This window comes from Panthera onca, chromosome B2 (genome assembly GCF_046562875.1).
Source record: "Panthera onca isolate mPanOnc1 chromosome B2, mPanOnc1 haplotype 2, whole genome shotgun sequence".
Classification (NCBI taxonomy): domain Eukaryota; kingdom Metazoa; phylum Chordata; class Mammalia; order Carnivora; family Felidae; genus Panthera; species Panthera onca.
Window position 1 is genome coordinate 127561616 of NC_138343.1, and position 23892 is coordinate 127585507.

General features: G+C 40.5%; 1 protein-coding gene across 4 annotated transcripts in view; it reads left to right on the forward strand.

Moving 5' to 3' along the window:
* Positions 1-17056: 17056 nt before the first annotated feature.
* ADGRG6 (adhesion G protein-coupled receptor G6) overlaps positions 17057-23892 on the forward strand; it is a 142685-nt gene continuing 135849 nt past the window's right edge. For 2 of the 4 annotated variants that reach the window (XM_078447392.1, XM_078447395.1), the window contains exon 1: positions 17057-17862. In XM_078447392.1, the coding sequence (XP_078303518.1) occupies positions 17861-17862 (2 nt within the window). In that variant the 5' untranslated portion in view covers positions 17057-17860. Of the gene's footprint in view, positions 17863-18183; positions 18280-23892 lie in introns of those variants that run through there. The other 2 variants (XM_078447394.1, XM_078447393.1) reach the window with 2 other exon arrangements.

The window sequence follows — 23892 nt, forward strand, 5'->3', positions numbered from 1 at the left end:
AGGCGCTCTCAGACATGAATCTTGTTAATTTTGGCACAGATTTCCTTCCATTTAAATCAATGGCCAGATTAAAAAAATATATATATAAGTATGTAAGCTAGTGTAGCAATTCTGTAGATCATAAGTAGTATTTAGCATTTAAACAGTAGCCATGTTAAATTTCACATATGTGTATGGGGATGCTGACAAAGTAAAACAAAAAAACAATTTGTGGTTGTGAATGGTGATTTCTTTGATGCCAGCCATAAGTTTTTAAATGGGTGAGGAGAAACTGATGATAGATTTATTAATGTGGTACAGAAACGATTAAGAAAATATCACTATGGATACTGTTAAATATACTGTTTAAATTATTTTTAATAAAATACATTAAGAAATACTTTATTGGTTGAATTAGTTTGGATTCTAGACATAGTTGCCCATGCCCAAATGCACTAGCATTTTCCATGTCAAAATATTTTTTTTCCTGAAACTACTTATTAGCAGCTGTCTATGTGAGAATAGAGGGAGGATTGTGTTCACTTCACTCAAAGATTAATGATATTTTACAGCTTCAAAAGAAGTTTTTAATTCTGGCTTTCATGGCAGGCACCTCCTTCTTGTCTCCTTTAACTTTACTGCCATTTTTAAAACATAATTATTCATTCTGTGGCATATTAAAATGGTCTACAAAGCAAAAGTTTTTATTGGAAGTAAGATTTTGCTTGCTGTTAGCTCTGTAGAAGTACACTTCCCTCTTTCTCTCATTTACCAGGTAGCATTGTAATCATTCCAATCATTTTTTGTTTTTATTTTTGCTCAAATATTTAATGCTGGCTAATGGAGCAACATTTCAATGATAAAAATTAAGTTCTGAAATAGTGAAATTCTTTTTCACATCCACGATCTCTGATCTGTTATCAGAGCTGGAATCGGGTAGCAGAAGGTTCATAAACTTGTAATCCACATGGTCTCCACCAGCACTGTCCTGTTTATGATCACCACTTAACTCCATCTCAAAAGCCTGGGGTTTACCGGCCACTTTGTAACGTTATGTGTGATTTCTGCAGGACACGTTCTAAACTTTAAGAATTAAACTTTTAAAAATACATGTAACTATCAATCACAATCTCAGCAAGTTACTTTGTGGATGTTGCTAAACTCATTCTAAAATTTATGTAGAGAGGCAGAAGACACAGACTACCCAACACAAAGTTAAAGGAGATAAAGTCACAAAACTGACAAGACCTGAAGTCAAGACTTACTATAAAGAGACAGTGATTAAGAGTGTGGTAGTAGTGAAAGAACTGACAAAGAGATCAGGGCCACAGAGGAGAGAGTACAGAAATAGAGCTACATAAACATAGTAACTGATCTTTGACAAAGGAGCAGGTACAAGGGGGACGAGATATTCTTTTCAGTTAATGGTGCCAAAACGGTTTTTTGCCACATGCAAAACAACAACAACAACAACAACAAACATCAATTCTGGACACACCATACACCCTTCATATAAATTAACTCAAAATAGATCACAGACCTAAATGTAAAACACAAAACATTAGTCTCCTAGAAGATAACATAGGAAGCATTAGATGGCTTTGGGTAGAAGGATGACTCTTTAGTTATAACACCAAAGGCACAATCCAGGAAAGACTTCATTACAATTAAAACTTCTGCTCTGCAAAAGACAATGTCAAGAAAATGAGAAGACAAGCCACAGACTGGGAGAAAATATTTGCAAAGGACACATTTCATAAAGGACTATTATCCAAAATATATAAAGAACACTTAAAGCACAATAGTAAAACAACTCAATTAAAAAATGGGCCAAGTCCTTAACAGACACCTTAGCAAAGAAGATATACGGATGAAAAGTTAATATATGAAAAAAATGCTCAATCATATGAAATCGGGGATATGCAAATTGAAATATCACTACATACCTATTACGATGGTGAAAATCCAGAATGCTGATAAAACCAAATGCTGGCAAGGATATGGAGCAGCAGGAATCCTCATTCACTGCTGGTAGGAATGCAAAATGGTGCAGCTACTTTGGAAGACAGTTTGGCAGTTTCTTACAAAACCAAATACATTCCTACCATAAGATTCAGCAATAATGTTTTTTGATATTTATGCAAAAGAGTTATAAACTCACATCTGCACAAAAGCCTGTACGTGGATATTTATAGAAGATGCTTTCATAATTGTCAAGACTTAAAAAGCAGTCAAGATGTCATTCAGGATGGCTAAAATCAAAAACACAAGAAACAACAAGTGCTGGCAAGGATGCAAAGAAAAAGACACTCTCTTGCACTGATGGGAATGCAAACTGGTGCAGTCACTGTGGAAAACAGTATGGAAGTCCCTCAAAATGTTAAAAATACAACTACCTTATGATCCAATAATTGAACTGTTGGGTATTTAGCCCTAAAATATTACAAAATTACAAAAACAGTAATTCTAGGAAATATGCATCCCTGTGTTTATGATAGTATTATTTATGACAGATGAATAAAAAAGATGTGATATATATATATATATATGTTATATATATAATAAAATATTATTCAACCATAAAAAAGAATGAAATCTTGCCATTTGCAATGACATGGATGGAACCAGAGATATAATGCTAAGTGAAATAAGTCAGTCAGGGAAAGACAAATATTGTATGATTTCACTCATATGGGGAAGTTAAGAAGAAACAGGAAAAAAAAATGAGCACAAGTAAACAAGAGAGAGAGAAATCAAGAAACAGATACAACTATAGAGAACAAACTGATGCAGAACATCTGGCTGGCTCAGCCAATAGAGCACATGACTCTTGATCTCAGGGTCGTAAGTCCAAGCCCCGCATTGAGCATAGAGCTTACTTTAAAAACAAAAAACAAAAAAGCAAAAAACCCACACTAACAAAGTGATGGTTTCCACAGGGGAGGTGGTGGGGGATGGGTGAAACAAGCAATGGGTATTAAGGAGTGCACTTGTGATGAGCACTGGGTGATATACGAAAGTGATGAATCATTGTATCATATACGTGAAACTAATATAACACTGTATGTTAACTATACTGGAATTAAAATTTAAAAGAAAGATGTCCTTCAGTTAGTGAATGAATAAACTGTACTATATCCAGACAATGGAATATTATTCAGCACTAGAAAGAAAGAAGCTATCAAGACATGGAAGAAATTTAAATGCATATTACTAAGTGAAAGAAACCAACATGAAAATGTTACATACTGTATGATTCCAACTATATGGCATTCTGGAAAAAGCAAAACTATGTAGACAGTAAAAAGATCAGTGGTTGCCAGGGATTAGGGAAAGGAGGGATGGATAGATGGAGCACAGAGGATTTTTAGAACAATGAAAATACTCTGTGTGATATTATATAATGTTGTATCCATTAGACATTATGTATGTCATTATACATCAGTCCAAACTCAGAATGTATAACAAGAATGAACTCTAACATAAACTATGGGCTTGGAGGCGATTATGATGTGTCAGTGCAGTTTCATCAGTTTTAACAAATGTACCACTCTGGTGGGCGGTATGATAATGGGGAAGCCTGAGCCTATGTGCGGGCAGGGGATAGATGGGAAATCTCTGTATCATCCTCTCAGTTTTGCTTTAAAAAAAAGTTCTATTAAAAATAAGGTTAATTGGGGGGGCCTAGGTGGTTCAGTCGGTTAAGCATCCAACTTTGGCTCAGGTCATGTTCTCACTGTTCTTGAGTTTGAGCCCCACATCAGGCTCTGTGCTGATGGCTCAGAGCCTGGAACCTGCTTCAGATTCTATTTCTCCCTTTCTCTCTCTCTCTGCCCCTCCCCTGTTTGCCCTTTCCCTCCCTCTCTCTCTCAAAAATAAACATTAATTTTTTTAAATAATAAGGTTAATTGATAAATATGCCTTTGGAAGTGAAAAAAATAACATAACTTTAAAAGGAATGAAATTCTTTTTTTTGTTTATTTATTTATTTTGGAAGAGAGAGAGAGAGAACAGGGGAGGGACAGAGAGAGGAAGAGAGAGAGAGAGAGAGAGAGAGAGAGAGAATCCCAAGCAGGCTCTGCACTGTCAGCACGGAGCCCAACTCAGGGCTCCAACCCACGAACTTCGAGATCATGACCTGAGCTGAAACCAAGAGTCAAACAATTGAGCCACCCAGGCATCCCAAAAAGCAATGAAATTTTGATACGTGCTACAACATAGATGAAACTTGGAGACTTCATGCTAAGTGAAATAGCCAGACATGAAGGGAAAAATACATGATGCACCTGGAATAAACAAAATTCATAGAGAGAGAAAGTTAGAATAGACATTGCCAGAGTCTGGGAGAGGTGAGAAAGAGGAGTTACTGTTTAATGGGTATAAAGTTTCAGCTTGGAAAGATGAAAAAGTTATGAAGATAGAAAGTAATGACGGTTGGCTCAGTCAGTTGAACATCCAACTTTGGCTCAGGTCATGATCTCGTGGTTTGTGAGTTCGAGCTCCGCATCAGAATCTTGGGATTCTCTCACCCCCTCTCTCTCTGCCCCTCACCTGCTCTCTTGCGTTCTCTCTCTCTCATTCTCAAAAATAAATAAACATTAAAAAAAGAAAGCAATGATGGTTGACAACAATGAGAATGGACTTAATGCCAGTGAACTATACACTTGGAAATGTTGAAAAGGTAAATTTATGTTATGTGTACAGTAAAAAAAAAAAAATTGATATAATTCACTATATTCTTTTAACTTTAGTTTAAAAAGGAATTTTAGAATGTTTCAACAGAAGAGATAAGAAATTATAAAAAGCTATATGTAATGCAAACGGCAAATATACAAATGGCACTTAAAGGGAATCATGAAAGCAAGTCTTGTAATTTTCTTGTCAAAAACAGGACTGGTTTATAGAGGACTCAGAAAAGGTAGTTTCTGGTGAAGGTATTGCTCACAAGATTATTGTATTGGAAGGGTTTCAGTTCAAGTGTGCTGAATACCCAGTTTACTTGGTTTGTACATTTGTAGTAAATACAGAAACATCGAACAATCTCCAGTGGATTTGTCACACTTCCATAGTCCAAGATCTCTGTCTTGACTCCATGGCCGTCAGCCAGAACATGAACATTTGAGATGGCCAAATCTGTTACACGGCTATTCAAGGAATGCTTCCTACAAACTATACATAGGATGGGAACATATGGACACTCGGTTTGATTTAACAACAAATTTTTGCTATTTATTCTGTTAGTGAATCTTGCCTTCTTCAGCGAGGGGATTTTTTTTCCATAGAAAGATCTGATTCTACCTCTAATTATTATTAATAATAATAGCTTCTGTCATCTCTAAGTTCTGACTCTGCCAAACATTTTACAAATAGTGTCTCTAAGCATAATAACAATTAGTGAAGGTGGGCATCGTTTATTCCCATTTATAGATATGGAATTGGGATCGAGACCGATATTTGCCCAAGGCCACCTAATGAATGAGTGATAGAGCCTGGGTTTGTATTCCTGCTTCTGGGGTGTTTTCTCACTGTGCTGTGCTTTCTACTGGAGTCCCAAGTTCAATGCTCATTCTGCTGGATCCAGGTTCTAGAACCTCTTGATTTCTTACTCTTTGAGACCTCTGTTTCAAAGGTAAGTTCAGCGAGTAGTTATTCTCTGTGCACCATTTTAAACAAATTTGACAGCTCATTCATTTTTTTTTTTTTTTTTAATTTTTTCCCAACGTTTTTTATTTATTTTTGGGACAGAGAGAGACAGAGCATGAATGGGGGAGGGGCAGAGAGAGAGGGAGACACAGAATCGGAAACAGGCTCCAGGCTCCGAGCCATCAGCCCAGAGCCCGACGCGGGGCTCGAACTCACGGACCGCAAGATCGTGACCTGGCTGAAGTCGGACGCTTAACCGACTGCGGCACCCAGGCGCCCCTCATTCATTTTTTTTAACAACCCTTATCTACAGTCTAGTAGACCTGTCTTATTTTCAGTCATATTTCTTGGCCTGGAATTGTGCTTTCCTTTATTCCCAATTGTTCTGGCCCCACCAGGCAATTCAAACAAGAAAATTAGGTTCTTCAAGACCAGCATATAAAATACAATTAAAGGTACCATTGAAGAAAAGAAAAAGAGAAGTTCAAACTCTGGCAATATTCCATACCAATTAGCATACTAAATATCAAAATCGATAATCAATGATCTAGTTTGAACTCAGGCAGGCATAAACTTTTAGAAAAAATATATTCAAAAGTTTACAACATGTGAATAGATATCTTGGACTGAAAAATAATTTGTATAAATCTGTAATGAAAAAGCTTATGTTTTCAGACAGTTGAAATTTAAACTAGTCACCGTTTTTCTAAGGAATTTGTGGATTCAAAAATCTAAGATCAATTTTTCCTTCCTAAAAAATCCACAAAGTTGACTCTATATAGACTAATACGTCTACTGAGTTTTTTCTTTAAATACTAAGACAGGAATTTTGTCAACTGTGTACATGTTTGATGTATTTTGTGTGTGTGTGTGTGTGTGTGTGTGTGTGTGTGTGTGTGGCATTTGTTAGTGTTCCTAGAAATATAAGCAATATGCTGATTTTGATTTTTGTTTTTCATCTTCTAGACTAAAACTTGGCACAAGAGCTGGTTATTTCAGAACCATTTAGTAGCATTGCAATAAAATTTAGTAGGATGTAATTGTTATGTTTTAGAAACTAGCAAAGGAAATGGTAGCTATCGTTCTTGACAACTCATATACTTATTTATGCACTGGGACAAGATTATAGCACATAGGTATGTTAAATAAAATGTGCTAAATAAAAAATATAAGGGGTGCTTAGGTGGCTCAGTTGGTTAAGCATCCAACTTTTGACTTTGGCTGAAGCCATGATCTCATGGTCGTGAGATTGTGAGATTGAGCCACAAGCTGGGCTGCACGCTGGGCATGAAGCCTGATGAAGATTCTCTCTCTCTCTCCCCACCTCTGCCCCTTCCCTGCTCATGCTCTCTTTCTCTCTCCCTCCAAACAAGTGATATTAACTCCATCAATGTTATGAACGTGCACTTAATTAAAAGGTATGGCATAGAAAAGGTATTATTTGTCTCAGAGTATAAATTCATTTGGCTCAAAAGGGTGAGGAGTTTACATATTTTGAAACTTACACTGTAACTGAGTTTTTAAGCATGGTTTTTGAAAAAAAAAACAGATGTACTAAAATTCAACCTTTTAATTAATTCTCAATAAATGTGCTCAAGTTTATATTCTTCAATTCTTAAATAATCATTTCCACCATTGAACCCACCATTTACATTTTTTTTTCATGACCATGAAACATTGTATTATCAAACAAACTCCACCTTCAATGAGAGTTGGAGATACCCGTCCTCTGAAGATCAGTATGTGAGCCTGGAAAGCTAATGGAGGAAATAGTAGTCATTTCGCAGATGGAGGTCAAACCTAAATGCTTGCTGAGATAGAGACCACTAGCGAGCAAGCATTACTGTTTTCAATCCAGGAAGGCTCAGAAATGGGAGGCATGCAATTCCTTTGATGTCACAAGCGAGGTAGGTGACTGCTTTAGGATCTATATAAGGAGCAACTTAGGACCACAGACCTACTAAGAGGAAACATCAGGGGTAAAGGGGGATTCTGACTAAATCAACTTGACAGGATTCTTGTGCAGGGACGTTAGGATGATCAGATACTACCTGGGGAATGACAGGGATGCATAATTTGAAAAATTGGTTGTTTGTTCGCCTCTATATTTATTCTTGGCCACATACTATATGTGGCCACATATATTCATATCTAAATGAAATGGCATGATGTCCTTTGGGTTAGAGAGTGTGTTTATTTGCTTAATTAATTGGCTTTTCAAAAAAATTTTTTAAATGTTTTTATTTATTTTTGAGAGAGAGACAGAGGGTGAGTGGGGGAGGAGCAGAGAGAGAGGGAGACATAGAATCTGAAGCAGGCTCCAGGCTTCGAGCTGTCAGCACAGAGCCCGATGTAGGGCTCAAACTCACAAACTGAGATCATGACCTGAGCTGTTCGGATGCTGAACCGACTGAGGCACCCAGGCACCCCGTAATTAATTGGCTTTATTAATTAATCATTTTTCTCCAATTGTAGAAAACTATCTCAGATATTAAGCTCTGTACCAGTAAAGGATATTAGTATTGGTTTCACAAAGTGTTTGCTTCCTGTCCCTATTTGTTTTTCTCCCATGAGGAATCTGATTTTCCCCTCTCTCATGCACACACCCCCACATGAACACACACACTTACACTTTCCATTTAAATTCCTGGAAAATTACTTTGATTTAAAAAAAAAATCACAGAAAACTTGTATAGAATCAACTTAGGAAAGCAAATACATAATAAAAACTATTCCTTCCTGTTTGCTTGTCTCTTTTTGGCCTGAGTTATGAGTATCATTACAATTCACGTGCTATAACTATTGCTCAATACTTTTTTTTTTTTTTGAGCATCAGGCAAAAGTTTATTAGAGTAGAAGTTTAGAAAGTAAGAATAGTAGGAAAGCTCTCTTTACAGAGAGGGGACATTCAAAAGTGAATGCCTCTATTGCTTAATACTTTTGAAATGAAAAGATAAGATTGCCCAGATAAAATACGTTCCTATAAGTTATTTAAATATCTTCGACATTTGATTGTATAATACTTTATCAATTCTTTCGATAACAGTTGTTATATCAGTCAGGATCGGCTAGATTATACCCTCGTAACAAATAGCCCCTAATCTTAGTGGCCTACAGGAACAAAAGCATATTTTACCCACTCTCTTCCCTAAAGGTTTGCTACAGGTCCAAACATCCTCACTCAGGAACGGATGAAATCAGTGGATGAAATCTCCACCCTTTTGTAATATTGCCAGTTGCTGCATCAGGAAGAGACAGTGACAAATTGCACTTTGCTTTTTAAAAACTTCTGCCCCAAAGTGATATATGCCATTTATGCTCACATCCTATTTCCCAAAGCAAGTCCATTACCTGGCCTGACATCCTAGGGAAAGGAAAGAGCACTCCTACCACGTGCTGAGAAAGAGAAGCACCACCCTGGTAAACATCCCACAGCTATAGCATCTGAAAGTAGCAAAAGATCATGTATAATCATGTAAATTAACAAAAACACAGTCAATCCTATGTTGTCTGCATGATGCCAAGCATCAAAGAGCTCAGATGTCTGTTATGTAGGTTTGGACTGGATAAGAACCAAGTCTCCTTGACTTCAGAAGTCTCTGGAGCCTGTTGCTTGTTTTCCATTTCCATTCCCACAATATTTATTTTCTCACTTAGGGCTACTGCAGTCCTCCCCTAGCATAAATCTTCTCTACTATAGTCCATCCCAATTAATTTATAAACACTGCTTTCATCCTGTGGCTCCCTTGCCAACAAGCTGAACAAAAACAGAAGACAGTTAAAAATGAGTCAAACTCCTTAGTCTGACCCTCCAAGCCTCCCACAATCTGCCATCAATTAGTCTTTCACTCCTTATCAGCCTCCAGAATCTGTAACTGCAGCCAGACCATTTGCTCACTTGCCCTCAAATATTTATCACCATTTCCTATATTGTGGCAAAAACAGTCTCACTGCTTCAAATTCTCGCTGTTTTCCTCTTGCACTGAAAATCAAACCTATTCTTTAAGACTTAATGGAACTTCTCACTCATCTGTGAGAGGCTATTCTACCATTGCCAAGGCAGCTTGACAGAGATTTTTAGAAAAATCTTAGAACTCAATGCTTGTGTTAAATAATTAACTTTTATCAAGCACCTAATATATTGCAGGCAGTGTGACAGTTGCATGTCTTAGATTGTTTAACACACATCTCACATTCACCATGTCCAAATCTGAATTCTTGATTTTCCCTCCTAAACCTGCTTCTCCCTCAGCCTCCTCCTTCAGGTATTAGCAATTCCGTTCACTCATCTATAGAGGTGAGAATACCAGAATACTCCCCACCTCTGTTTTTCCTCATACTCTGTATCCAGTTATCAGCAAATCATCTCCAGAATATCACAAGTTGAAGAACTTCTCACCAATTCCATTTGTCACCCTAGTTCAAACCATTATTGTCTCTTTCTTTGATTATGCAGACTGCTAAATAGTCTGCTTCCATTTTTGAACTCTTTAGATTCTATTTTCCAGTATGTCAGACCATACTTTTGTCTATTCAAAATTACTCCAATATTTACTTATCCTACAAAAAAAAAAAAAAAAAAAAAAAATCCAATGCCTGTTATATTGCCTGTTAGACAAAAAAAAAAAAAAAAAAATTGGATTTTTGTTATCTCTCAGATCTCATTCCCTCTTTTTCCTTCAAGTCCTGCCTCTCTGTTTTCCTTGCTGTGATATGCAGGCCAAGCCCATCCTACCACAGAGCATTTGTACTTGCTTGTCCTTCTTGTTTGGAACACTCTCCCTTCATATAACTGCCTGGTTCTATTTTCCACTTAATTCAAGTCTCTTCCACGATGACCTCTTGTTCGAGAGGCTTTCTCTGACCACTGTGCAGAAAATAGCACCTGTCATCACAATCTCTTTTTTTTTGTTTTTAATTTGAAACAGAGAGAGAGAGAGAGAGAGAGAGCGTGGGGGAGGGGGGGAGAGGGAGAGAGGGAGAGAGGGAGAGAGAAAATTCCCAAGCAGGCTCCGTGCTATCAGAGTGGAGCCCAATGTGGGGCTGGAACTCACAAACATGAGATCATGACCTGAGCTGAAATCAAGAAACAGATGCTTAACGGACTAAGCCACTTAGGTCCCCCATCACAGTGTTTTGAAACAACATCACAATGTTTTGAAACCTCTCCTTGCTTTTATTTCATGGAACTTATCACCACCTTTATAGCATGATCTATTTTTCATTACATTACCATCTACCTCTCCTCCATACCAGGTGGAATTTAAGCATAATGAAAGCAGAGACTTTATTTTTGTTTGTTGCTGTAATGACAGCACTTAATACTTGACATAAAGTAGGCAATCAATATTTTTCTTGATGAATGAATACATGAATGAAAGGGAAATTAATAATTACATGAATAAATGTGGCTCTTATTATTGCATTCATTTATGCTTGGTCTTCTTATATAACGCAGGATTGTTTCCCAGTTTTTGAAACTGTGAAGTTTATATATTCAGCTGGATTCTCAGAAACACTAATTCTCACCATGCTAGTGAAGGCCAGTTTTGGAGTGCTTTTAAAAGCAGGGTAATACACGGGGCACCTGGGTGGCGCAGTCGGTTAAGCATCCGACTTCAGCCAGGTCACGATCTCGCGGTCCGTGAGTTCGAGCCCCGACTTCAGCCAGGTCACGATCTCGCGGTCCGTGAGTTCGAGCCCCGCGTCAGGCTCTGGGCTGATGGCTCAGAGCCTGGAGGCTGTTTCCAATTCTGTGTCTCCTTCTCTCTCTGCCCCTCCCCTGTTCATGCTGTCTCTCTCTGTCCCAAAAATAAATAAACATTGAAAAAAAAATTTAAAAAAATAAAAAAAATAAAAGCAGGGTAATACAATGGCCGAAACACCTGTATGCTTGTACTTCCTGGATCCATCATCTTTTTTCCTTGCGTTCCTTCTGACCAGACTACACTCAAACCTCTATGTAAATGCTCCAGGCAAGTATAGCTGCACTTGGTTTGATTGGGCAGGGGTGTAAGTGTCGACTTAGAAAAAATTGCATTTAAGCTCTGGTTGGCTAGATGCTTTTAGGCCAAATGTCTGTCTGTAAAACGCTGGCATGAAGACTAAAGGAGGTGCTGCATGTAATTATCTCAATAGAGTTTCAGGTGCATAGGCAGCTCCAATGGTGGTAATTGCGTTCAATCATATTTTTATTATGAGTGGAAGACTACAGAGCTGAAAGTACATGAAAGTCACAGCAGCCTACGTTAACCACCGAACTAGGAGAGTCAGACTCACAACGTATGTCATGTCAGCTTTAAAACAATAACTAATTTGTTTTGATTGTATCACAGGAAACAAGGGTTTGCAGGAAGTAAACTCTAATGAACTTGATGTTTCTCTTAGACGTTGATAGGAATGGATTATACAAAGAATCGTTTTTGAGCACTTGAACAGAATGAAGTATTACTAAGAGCCAGTAAAAGCTCACCAAGAACAAGTCCTATCCTCAAACTTATGTTCGGGGTTGAAAACCGGAATGTCTTGATTGGTAAGTAGATTAGGAGAATATAAAAACCATATGAATTTTCTGACGGACATAGTGACCTGCGATCACGTGCGGGCTCCTGTTGGGGAAAACGTATAGGATCAGAGTAAGGCAAGACAGATAACTGGTCGAAAACGTGTGTCTTCCAACACTAATTATTAGTAAATCAGTACTACTAAGTAGCAGGCCCCTCATGGAATCCCACAGGGCTTTGCTTGGGCCAGTGTTGTCATTTGTAACTCCAATGTAGGAAATAGAATTATTAAATTTTCAGGTAACAAAACTCGGAAAATACTGCTGACAAGATTAATAAAGGAGTCAAATTTCAAATGGATTTCTACAAACTGATACACTGGTTTGAATGCAACAAACTAACATGTGCTGTGCCCCCTGACATGGGTCCAGATTATTGCCTTAGGGCAGGATGGGCTGTCTGACCTGGAACAGCTCATGTGAAAAGACATGGGGCCAACAGTGAGGAGAGGCCATGGGAGGGAAGTACAGCACCGGAAGTCAGTCACACATTGGTGTGGCCTCAGCTTTCTCTTGCTTGCTGTGTGATCCTGGGTAAGTTGCTCAACCACTTTGAACTTTAATTTCCTATCTTTAAATAGGAGTAATAATCATTTGCCAAGCATTTGAATTTGTAGAGGCATCGTATTTTTGTGAGACTTTTTGTTTTCTTTTTTCCCTTTATTTATTTCCCCTTCTGCTTCTTCCTGCACAAGCTGCTAGTTGCTGTATGTTCACAACTTCTGGAAATAATGGGGCAGAAAGAAGAAGAAGAAGAAGAAGAAGAAGAAGAAGAAGAAGAAGAAGAAGAAGAAGAGGAGGAGGAGGAAGAGGAAGAAGAAGAAGAAGAAGGCGGCATTTAGGATCCCTGGACTGGTTTTTCAGACCCTAAAGCAGAACACCAAGAGAACTGACAGGATTGGAGGGATGAATGAAATGTTGAGACACAGCAGAGAAAGACAAGCTATCTCCCTTCTCAGGACAGAAAGGGAAGTAAGAGAGATTGTGGGCGTGTTAGAGTGCTGAGCCCTTTGTTTCCTGCCTGCCATCTCTCTGATCTCTATGGGATCCCAGACAGGGGCCAAGGGTCCAGAATGGGAAGGGCTGCTCCAAGGTAGCAGGATGGCAGACAGCGATGGCCCATCAGGAAGTCAAGAAAAAGCCACAAACCTGGAGGGGCCTCATTGACAAGATTGATAACCTTTGCAGACTGATGACCAAGCACTGAGCAGGTTGATATCTGCTGACATAAATAAATCAAGGACCATATTTTTTTCTACTCTCCCTGCTGAAGAAATCAACTAGCCTGTTGAAATGGAAGGAATCGAACCGGTTAAGGCAGAATGAGAGATTAAAACAGAAATTGGACTGAAGAATTACTTATAAATTAAGATATATGTCTTGAACAACTAGATTTGTAGTCTAAAATGTATACACTCCCTGCCACATAGTAGATCAACATAATAATAGGTACTCCTATTCCTACTATAATTATGTTATGTGGTTGCTCAAGTGGTCAACATTAGCTTTTATTTAGACAAGAGTACTATCCAGTTCAGGAAAGGTAAGGATCTCACTGTTATCAAGGGCAACAAGTAGAATCCACTTTGAGTACCTTGTCACGAGGGCTGATACTGGCTCCTGTTTTGACAGCAAAGGGTGAATCACATGTGTAGTGAGGAGTCAGGCACTGAATGGTTAAAATAGCCGTGGTTGTGGAAACTGAATAAGGAAAAGCTGAGTGGAGAGAGATGATAGCTGTCTTCAGATATTTGAAAGGCTTTTTGTGGAAGATAGAATGTCCTTGTTCTGAATGGAAGCTGATGGCATGAATGTTTGATTCAATCAACAGAAAGAGGAAGTTTCTCATAGCGAAGTGTGCATCAATGCTAAGGATTCAAACAGATGTTCAATATTCATTTTGTCTGGAATGTTGTCAGAGGATTCCTGTGTGCAAAGGAATGTGGTCCTGGCACTTTCAGTTTTAGGATGATATATGAGGCAGGCAGAGGCAACCGATATTACCAAATTCCAGGAAATACGCGGGGTGCTCTGTATTGTTAGCTCACTGAACCTGCCTGATGACCCCATGAGTTAAACATTGTAAGTATTATTACAAATCAGGTTTATAGTTTACATAGCAAACTACCAGACTTCATAGTGCTGATAAATTACAGGAACAAGTTTTGAACCCAGGTTGTTTCATTAAAAGATCATGTACTTTCCTCTTCACACTCTATTTCCCTAACATGCTCTTTTAAAGAAAAAGAACAAATCCTTAGTTTGAGGACAGAATTACCAAAATACACAGATTTTACTAATGTACTGATTAATGACAGGCACTGTCTCCAGAAATATTTTACCTATGATTCATGTAAACATATAGAAATAACAAAAGATACATTTATGAACGTTGTAACATATAATAGCACACGTAAATACACATGGCTTTTAGACATTAGGTACATTTGTTTCAGTTACTATGATGGTTATTTTTTTTTTAAGTTTATTAATTTATTTTTAGAGAGAGAGAGAGGGAGAGAGCATGAGCCAGGAAAGGCAGAGAAAGAGGGAGAGAGATATAATCCCACTTGAACTCACAAACCATGAGATCACGACCTGAGCCGAAATCAAGAGTTGGCTACTTAACTGACTGAGCCACCCAGGCACCCCTATGATGGTTAATTTTATATGTCCACTTGACTGGGCCATAGAATCCGGATATTTGGTCAAATGTTACTCTGGATATTTCTGTGAAAATGTCTTTTAGATGAGGTTAACAGATCAGGAGACATTGAGTAAAGCACATTCCTTGCCATAATATAGGTGGGCCTAATCCAATCAGTGGAAGGTGTCAACAGAACAAAGACTAACCTCCTGCAAACAAGAAGGCACTCTGCCAGCACACTGCCTTTGGACTTGGATGGCAACTCTTCCCGTGAGTGTTCAGCATGCTGGCCTACCCTGAAGATTTTGGACTTGTACCTCCATAATCATGTGGGCCAATTCTTTAAACCTCTCTTTATATGTGTATATACATTCTGTTTGTTCTGTTTGTCTAAATCACCCTAATACGGTTATGTCTATTTCCTTGTCTGCCCTTGTGTTTCCAGCTTTAAAATTCTGAGTGGAACAACCAGATGTATGAGTTTGGGAGCAGCTCACTCCTCATCGAGCCTTCAGATGAGACCACAACCTTAGCCAGTCTTGGGAGACGCAGTGGGCAAAGCTGCCCTCAGATTCCTAAATCTGGGGACTGTGAAATAGTAAATGTCATTGCTCAAAAGAAAATTCTATGAGTAAATGTCCTTGGGACATTCTGGCGTTAATAGAGACCGATTTGAATTGTGCAGTCCTCACATCTCTGGGTCTCATTTCCCTTTCTGTCACAAGGGAGCGCTGGACAGAGGAACTTCGGTTTTCCTTAAGTGCTAAATTCAACATCTCTATTAATTATACTGTTTATTCATCAAAATAAACATTGATAAAAGTCATAAGAAGAACACACCCTGGATTTTCAGGCCTCTGCATTTGGTGGCAGCATTCCAGCTTCCTTTCTGCCAGGAGCGGTCTGTGCTCAAGTCCTGCTCTTCTTCTTCTTCTTTTTTTTTTTTTTTTCCACCCCAACAGTTTTCTATCACCAGCCAATCAATGTTACATAAATTTTTTTGGCACCTTTGTGTGGCCTGCGCATGTATACGTGTGCATGCTCACAGTTCAAGTCGGGCTGAACTCTGGATGTGTATGCTGCCCTATCACCGGGAAGATTTGCCTCCAGCATTTCACAGATTAACTCCCGCAGTTCATTAGGGGAAGGGAGCTACTTTCCAAGTGTGAGTCCTTTTTTTTTTTTTCTCTTCTCATCTCCAAGGAGGTGTGTCCGGATCTTTTTGCCAGTCGGCTACTTTGTAGGAGCACTGGAATCCAGGCAGTGGACTTTCCCCAGTGAGTAACCGGATTTGCTTTGCAAATCGATTCTGCTGAATGAGATGTCATGGGAACACGTTCCCAGCCCCCCTGTTAATATCTCTTCATTTTTCCTATCTCTAAGTCCCAGAGGAGCAGTTCTGGTAGGTGGGTCTCAGCCAAAACTGTGCACCAGTCTGCCACTCGTTCTAAGTTTTGCTTTCTCGGGATCTCTATGCACCCACTTTCAGCCCCCCGAGTCTGTTCCTGCCTCATATCACACAGTACCCACTCCCCTTTCAAATACTTCTTTCCAGAAGGGATGTGAACAGTTCAAATTAAGGGCAATGGCAAAGATTTTAAGTATTATCACTCTATGGGTTATGGAGAGGCATTTAATGAAGAAGACTAAATTCTAAGCCCAAAGGATGAATCTCTGTTTGTGGCACTAAAGGCGGCAGCAGATCAGGGGCAGAAGGCGGTGGGTGTATTTGTCGTGGGTGCGGTGGTGGCCACTGCGACTGCCGCCTTCTCGGCCTCTTCTTAAGTCCGGTCTTCATCCTCCCTGGAGAAGGGTGTGGTGGGAGAGCATCCCCTTTCCCCGCAGAGACCAGGGGATGCAGCGCCGGTATGGGGCGGCCGAGGTCGTTCGGAAGACAGACGGACTCCCCCTTCACTCCGATTATTAGAAAGAAAAAGAACAGAAGAACGAAGAAAGAAAGACTAGAGGAGAGAGGTGAAAGAAAGGAAAGGCAGAAACCAGGGAAGAAAAGGACAGAGAACAAGAAAAGGGGAGAGAAGGAAGCCGGCGGCCCCAGAGCTTGGCGCAGGGACCCGCTGGGCTGGGGACACGGAATCCCAGCAGGCGGGCAGATGCCCACATCGCTGCCGCCTGCATTCTGAGCTCTTTTTTTTTTTTTTTTTTTTTTTGCACAGTCTCCCGAATTCAGGGCTCGAGGCTTTCTGCTGACCTCGGGTCTGCCCCGTCCCCTCCCCCGCCTGGGAGCAGAGCCCGGCCCGGCGCCAATCGCCCACCCCGGCTCGGCCCCCGCAACGTGCGCCAGGCGGCCCGTCGGGGGAGCGCCTCTCCCGCCCCGCAGCCAGACTTCTCCCTCTCTGCCCCGGGGCAGGCGATCCTGGGTGGGGCGGCCGCTTTGGGGACGGCCCCCGCCGCGGAGCGTCGAGACTGGGGCCGCCCCAGGGCCGCGCGGGGCCCGGCCAGACGCCGCACGCCGCCTGGGCAGCCGCACCTGAGCCCCCCGCCCCCCACAGCTCGGGCCGAGCGGACTGGCGCGGGGAGCAGCCCGGGCCCGCGGGCGGGGGTGGGGGGGTGGGGGACGAGAGCCCCGGCGCGGTGACCACGTGCCGCCTCCCGCGGGCGGGGGCGAGGACCTGACGGGTCGGACCCCTCCACCCGCGCGCGGCCCAGATCAGCCCGCGCACCCAGCACCGGCTCAGGGGCAGCCCCGCCTGCCCTCACCTTCTCGCCCTAACTTTTCTTAAACTTGTCTGGAAGGAGGAACCTGCCGCCCTGTCCGCCCCCTAGCCGCCGCGATCCGCACTTGAACTCCGCAGCGCCGGCCTTCCACCTTGCGCCGCCCCGGGCGCGGGCGTGGAGTGGCTGCCGGGAAACCCCGATGAACTCTCCAGAAAGTGCGTGAAGGAGGGTCGGGCAGCCGCGCGCGGCTCGGCGGGGGGCGCGCGGGGTCTCCATCGGGGAGCTCGCAGCAGCAGAGCCGGGGAAGGACTGTGGACCATGACCGTGCGGCCCCTGCGGACCTTAATGCCAACATGTAAGTCTCACCTTTCAGCTGAGAATTCCTTCACACCTTTACCTGTATCTACCTCCTCCCCCCACCCCCCACCTCCACTAAATGATTTTGCAAGGACTTCAACTGCATTGACAGAATAAACCGGTTTGTCTTCAGTTTGACCCCCGAGGCACCGAGGAGCGAGCAGGTATTGCCAGGCGGAGCTGTGACATGCGTGTGCGGCTTCCTTTTTTTTTTTTTTTTTTTTTTTTTCCAGCGAGAGGTAAACCTCACATTTGGGCGGTGTAAAGCGTAATAAAAAAGGGCAGGGCTTCAAGAATGGGGAAAACGTGTTTTCGAGTCAAATTAAACAAGGAGTAACCGGCATCGCTCCTCCATCCAGGGGCCTTGCCCTGCCAAGAAAGAGCGCTCCTGGATCAACACCTGGGGGCTTGGAAGGTACTGGTTTTACCGGGAAAATGTTGACTTTACACATTGTCACCCTTGACTGTAGAAGTTATTCTTGGATCTTTGGGTTATTTGAATGGTTTAAAAAAAAAAAAAAACGCGCAGAAAAGTTTCTTGGTTGTCTTGTGTAGATTAAAAAGTAATGAAGGACTATGTCATTTTACAGGATGGGATGTGGGAGGCTACTTGTCTGGAATTAGAAGCGGGGGACATAGGGTTATGAAGGGTCAGAGAAACCTAAAAGGTTTTAATTTTACGGAATTACCATCGAAGTTCTGAGGTTTCTCCAAGCGACCCCGCGAAAGGGCCGCTGAGCGCAGCCTGGGCCTTCCAGAATGGAAAAAAAGGAAGATGGTTCTAAAAAGGCCCTGTTTTTGTGTCTTTCTGAGAAGCTGCCTTTTCTTGTAATATGTAATTTTCCCTCTGATGTTTTATTTAATCTTGGGCAGATACGCTGACATTTTACTCCCTTCCACTAACATCCAAGAGTTTCTAGAAGTTGATATTCATCCTCCCTCCTCCAGCTACCGGATCCTTATGTGTTTCCATCATAATTTCCTCTTTCAGCTTAATACCTGGGTAGAGACTTGCGCCTCAGGCCCTGTCTTTCCCTTCCTTGCAACTTCTACCCAGCATTTTTAAAACAGGAAGTGTAGTACCCACAAGCCTAGCCCTCTGCCCCTCTGTTCCTGGTGGTTAGCAGTAGAATTAGAAAAGAACTACTTATTTTTATTAAAAGTGCATGTGCAGTAAATCCACACCTGTGAATTTTAGGGTTTCATTTATGCCAGTGGATTCAGCGAGGTATAACCTGAAATAATTTATTTTGAGATGCAGCCAACAGTCTCACAGGAGACTTGTTCTCATATACAGGCAACACATTTTGAATGAATGTGAATTTGTTTTAAACTTCAGTTTTTCCTAAAAATATAGGAAGGCTTTTAACAGCAGATATTTGTCTAGTTTCCTTCAGCTTTCCTAGGTAATTTAGATCTTATGGGAAATGAAATAAACGTATGAATACCAATTTTTTAAATATAACATGAAACTGATCCACAGGTATTGTAAAAATTTCTTCATGAAATTAAGTTATTTACTCCATTTGAATTCCACATGTTTAGAAACTCTTATGTCATAGAGAGCCAAAATATGAACATTTAATCACATAAAATATAGTTTAATACCCTGATTTGAGTTTCTTTATGGAGCTATTCTGTCTGAAAGTTTTTCCATTTCTTGCCAGATCAAAATGGTTTCTTTTTTCCATTTTGCTGTTTATAATTCATATGGAATGGTTTAAGATGATCTGATTCTTTTTAGATATTAGTATGTTAGAATATATGGAAATAATACCAACCTTTCCAAAGTAAACGTTCTTACTATCTTGTTGAAAAATGCTAAAATGGGGAACACAAACGATATTATCTTTTAAATTTTTATTTTAATGGGTTCAAGCACACAAACTAAGGTATTTTCTGCCTACTCTGTGGGGGGAGAATGTTAATATATTCTTACATTCAAGTTATGAAGTTATAGATTTCATAAATATATTTGGAGTTGTACTGACTACATATCTTTCATATCCTAAGAAATTTAGTAGATTTAGCAAGACTTGTGTTAACTGATCTCAGGCTGCATGAAACTCCTGTTCCATTTATGGCTTATATAAATTACATGACACTGTGCTTTTCCAATGTGAATGGTGAATGAGGCTATTGTCTCTTGGCTTATGGGAAATATTAGAAGCTTGTAGTTTTACTGCCTAACTAGACACGTCACTCTGATTTCTGGAAATAATGATTTGAAAGAGAATCAGTTTATACATTAAAAATAAACTGACAACTACTTCCTTAAACTTGACCATTTTTCTAACTGCCCATCTCTTCCAGAGTTTATATTTCTGATGGGATGATTAAAAGTTTCTAGAGACTATTTAGACTTTAGACTAAATAGAATAAGGCTTTGTTCAATGTGTGTGGCATGCTTGGGCAAAAACCCGTATCTTTCCATTTCATTTCTGGTGGGATAGCATTATTGCATTATCTATATTGGATGGCATTAAGATGCATACTTAGTGACTGGGGTGACAGCATGTAAAGGACATTTCAGTGGTAACTAAAACACCAATAAAACTTGAGCCTGGTTACCTGAGTATCATCTCACTTTCCTTTACAAGCATCACTCAGGATGCAATTATTTGGAATGCCTAGGGCATTCAAGATTACTGTATTTAAAATATTTATAGTGAATATGACAAAAGCTTAGCATATTTAGTATAGCATTTGTAAAAAGAAACCACAAATTAGGAAGAAAAATATTCCTATTGTGATTGACAACTACAAAAACAATTTGAACATGCCAGTCCAAATAAAGGAAACCCAAATGAGATGCTACTTCTACCAAACTGGCGGTGACTAAGGCACTCATACTGATGGGAGTGTCATGAGATAAACATGGATAGGCTTCAGTGTAAATGTGTGTGGGTGTGTTTACATTTATTTGGAAATAATTTTATTTAAAAAAAAATTTTTTTTTTTTAATTGAGACAGAGAGAGACACAGCATGAACAGGGGAGGGGCAGAGAGAGAGGGAGACACAGAATCGGAAGCAAGCTCCAGGCTCTGAGCTGTCAGCACAGAGCCCGACGCGGGGCTCGAACTCGCGGACCGCGAGATCGTGACCTGAGCTGAAGTCGGACGCTTAACCGACTGAGCCACCCAGGTGCCCCAATTTGGAAATAATTTTAAACTGGGATGCCTGGGTGGCTCACTGGGTTAAGCTTACAACTCTTGATTTCTGCTCAGGTCGTGGTCTCACGGTTCTTGAGTTCGAGCCCAGCATCAGGCTCTCTGCTGACAGCACGGAGCCTGCTTGGGATTCTCTCTGTCTCGCTCTCGCTCTGCCCCTCCCCCACTCGGGCATGTGCATTTGCTCCCTCTTTCCCTCTCTCTCTCGAAGTAAATAAATCAACATTTAAAAAAAATAAAGCATTTTAAACCTTCATAAAAGTTGCAAGAATAATACGAAGAGCGCATGTGTATTCTTTAATGTGGAATCACTTAGTGTAAATGTTTATCCCATTTGTTTTATTGTCCATCCTTTCCTCTTCCCTTCACCCTCCCCTCTCTGTACATGCACCACAATATTTTGCCTGAATCATCTGAAAGTAAGTTATATGTGCCAGGGCTTCGGGGTTTACTTTTTTAATTGAACATTTTATTGAGATAGTTGTCGATTTACAGGCAGCTGGATGAAATGGTAGAGATCCTATGTACCTTTTACCCAGTTTCTCCCAGTGGTAACATTTTGCAAAACTGTAATACAGTATCACAACCAGGAGATCGATACCCTATCCTTTTTTCAGATAGTCCTAGTTTTACATGGAGTGTATGTGTGTTTCTCAGGGTTGCCTTTTAATTTCACCCGGGGTACAAGCCATGGTGCAGTGGATGCTTCTGCTCACATAAGAGTCAAGATTTGTGCAGATTTGAAGAATAAACCTTTCTACCTTTTTGAAATGGGGGGTGAGCCAAACTTAATAAAAGAACTTGAGTGATAGAATAGCACTTTTTCTTTTTGTTCATTGCTTGAGATCAGGAACATGATCTTTAACCAAAAGGAGAAATACAATTCTGCTTAGACTTGAATAAACCAAATTCTATTCTTTTCATTCTAGAAGAATTAAGGTACTCTCTTTGCCACTCCTCGTGGTCCTTTGTGAAAAGATTTGACATAGAAATACGGTTGGGATCTGAGGAATAATCTGTAATTCTGACTATAGCTAGTAATGATAGAATTAGTGCCGTGTCAATTTCTCCACTGATTTTAAATTTTCTTCATCAATTTCTCCTTAAGTTGGACTTTTAAGGAGTGAAGAGGTGGAAGACGTTCGGTTTTCTAGACTACAGATTATTTCAGTGATGCGTTTGGATTGAGTCACGTTCATAAGGGGTCATTCTGACATTAACAACAATTCAATAACAGGGTTAGGTTCTAAAGTTCCTGAAATAGGACTCAAACGTATTGTATGTTGTGGCCTGTGCCGATTGAAAAGTGGAGCAAGTTTGCAATGGAGGTGTCTTGGTTTTCAGGGACAGGTGAATTGGAAGCCAGGTGGCATCGGGATGTGTTAGCTCTCCCACCACTGATTATGTGATCTTGGGCAAGTTGTTTAGTATTGTACTTTCTTTTTTCTTGCCTGGGAAATGATAGGTTTTATTGCTTGGATTTAAATTTCATGCTTAGATGGTTTTCAGGTGACAGAAGTCTATGTAGGACTCTCCTTTACTTAAAAATGTTCTTGGTCTCTTCAACAGAACTTTGAGGCTACGACTCAAGTAATACAAGATTGTATTATATTTTTTTGTAGCTCCTATTTAGAACCTTAGTAACCCTGATCTGGATTTTCCGTTCTTGTGAGAAAGTTATTTAAATCTCAGGGATGTGTCTTTGCTAAGCGATCCCCTGAGAAGACACATAGTGCTTTCCTTCCTCTGTTCTATTCTTAATTTGTTTGTTTCTGTTCTTCAGTAAACAGTCAAGTGGATGAAAGTTGACCAGTCATGAGGTTTAACTTTGGTTACGAGTGCTTGCCTTGTGCTGGGTTCCTTTTCAATATGAAGTGATGGAGTCTTGGGAACCAGAATGCATGAAGCCCTTGGTCATTATTTGCAGCTATTGTCTGAAAGGATACAGCTTCAGGATTGACTACGGAATCCCTAAATAAGAACCTGTTATAGCAAAAGAAAGTTGCGTTACGAAATAATACTCAATGTTGCCAAGCTAACAAAGATGATTCCTTAAGGATTTTTTTTTAAGTTTATATATTTATTTTGAGAGAGAGAGAGAGAGAGAGAGAGAGCATGAGAGAGGCAGGGGAAGAAAGAGAGGGAGAGAGAACTCCAAGCAGGCTTTGTACTCTGAGTTTAGAGCCCAACGCAGAGCTTGAACTCACGAACTGTGAGTTCATGACCAGAGCCGGAATCAAGAGTTGTATGCTTAACCGAATGAGCCACCCAGGAGACCCTCCTTGAGGATTTTTTAGAGAGCACATAAATTTGAGAGGAGACCATTCTCCAAGTATTGACGAAGGAAAATGGTCATGTGCCGTAGAGATTAAGAGGCTGGGAGTTCTCTCGAGCTGATATTCTCGAATATAAATGGTAGGGCCGGTAGCCAGGTTTGATTGCTCTGCCCCTTTAGGTTTCTGGGCCTCAGTTTCCTCCTCTGTGGGATGTGAAGGTTAGACTTCATCTTTGATATTCCCAGCTCTAAACTTCTTTGAATATATAATTGTGTTTGTTTGTTTGTTTGTTTGTTTGTTTTAGAAGCATGCTAATTCATCCATGGCCTGAATGGGAAACACCTCATTCATCCAAAATGAATGGACCCATTCTTCCAAATGAGTGAGACTTTCATGTGATAGAAGTTTATCATCTCCCCTTTTTAAAACACTTACTAAGTGCCATGCAGTAGTGACTCTGTCTTTTCGATGGATGACATCCTATACACAGAAGAGAAAATAGTCTCAGCATTTTAAGGACTTGCCTCTAAAGTCACACAATAAATTGAGGCACCAGGTTGTAACTCTGTGCTATTCCAAAG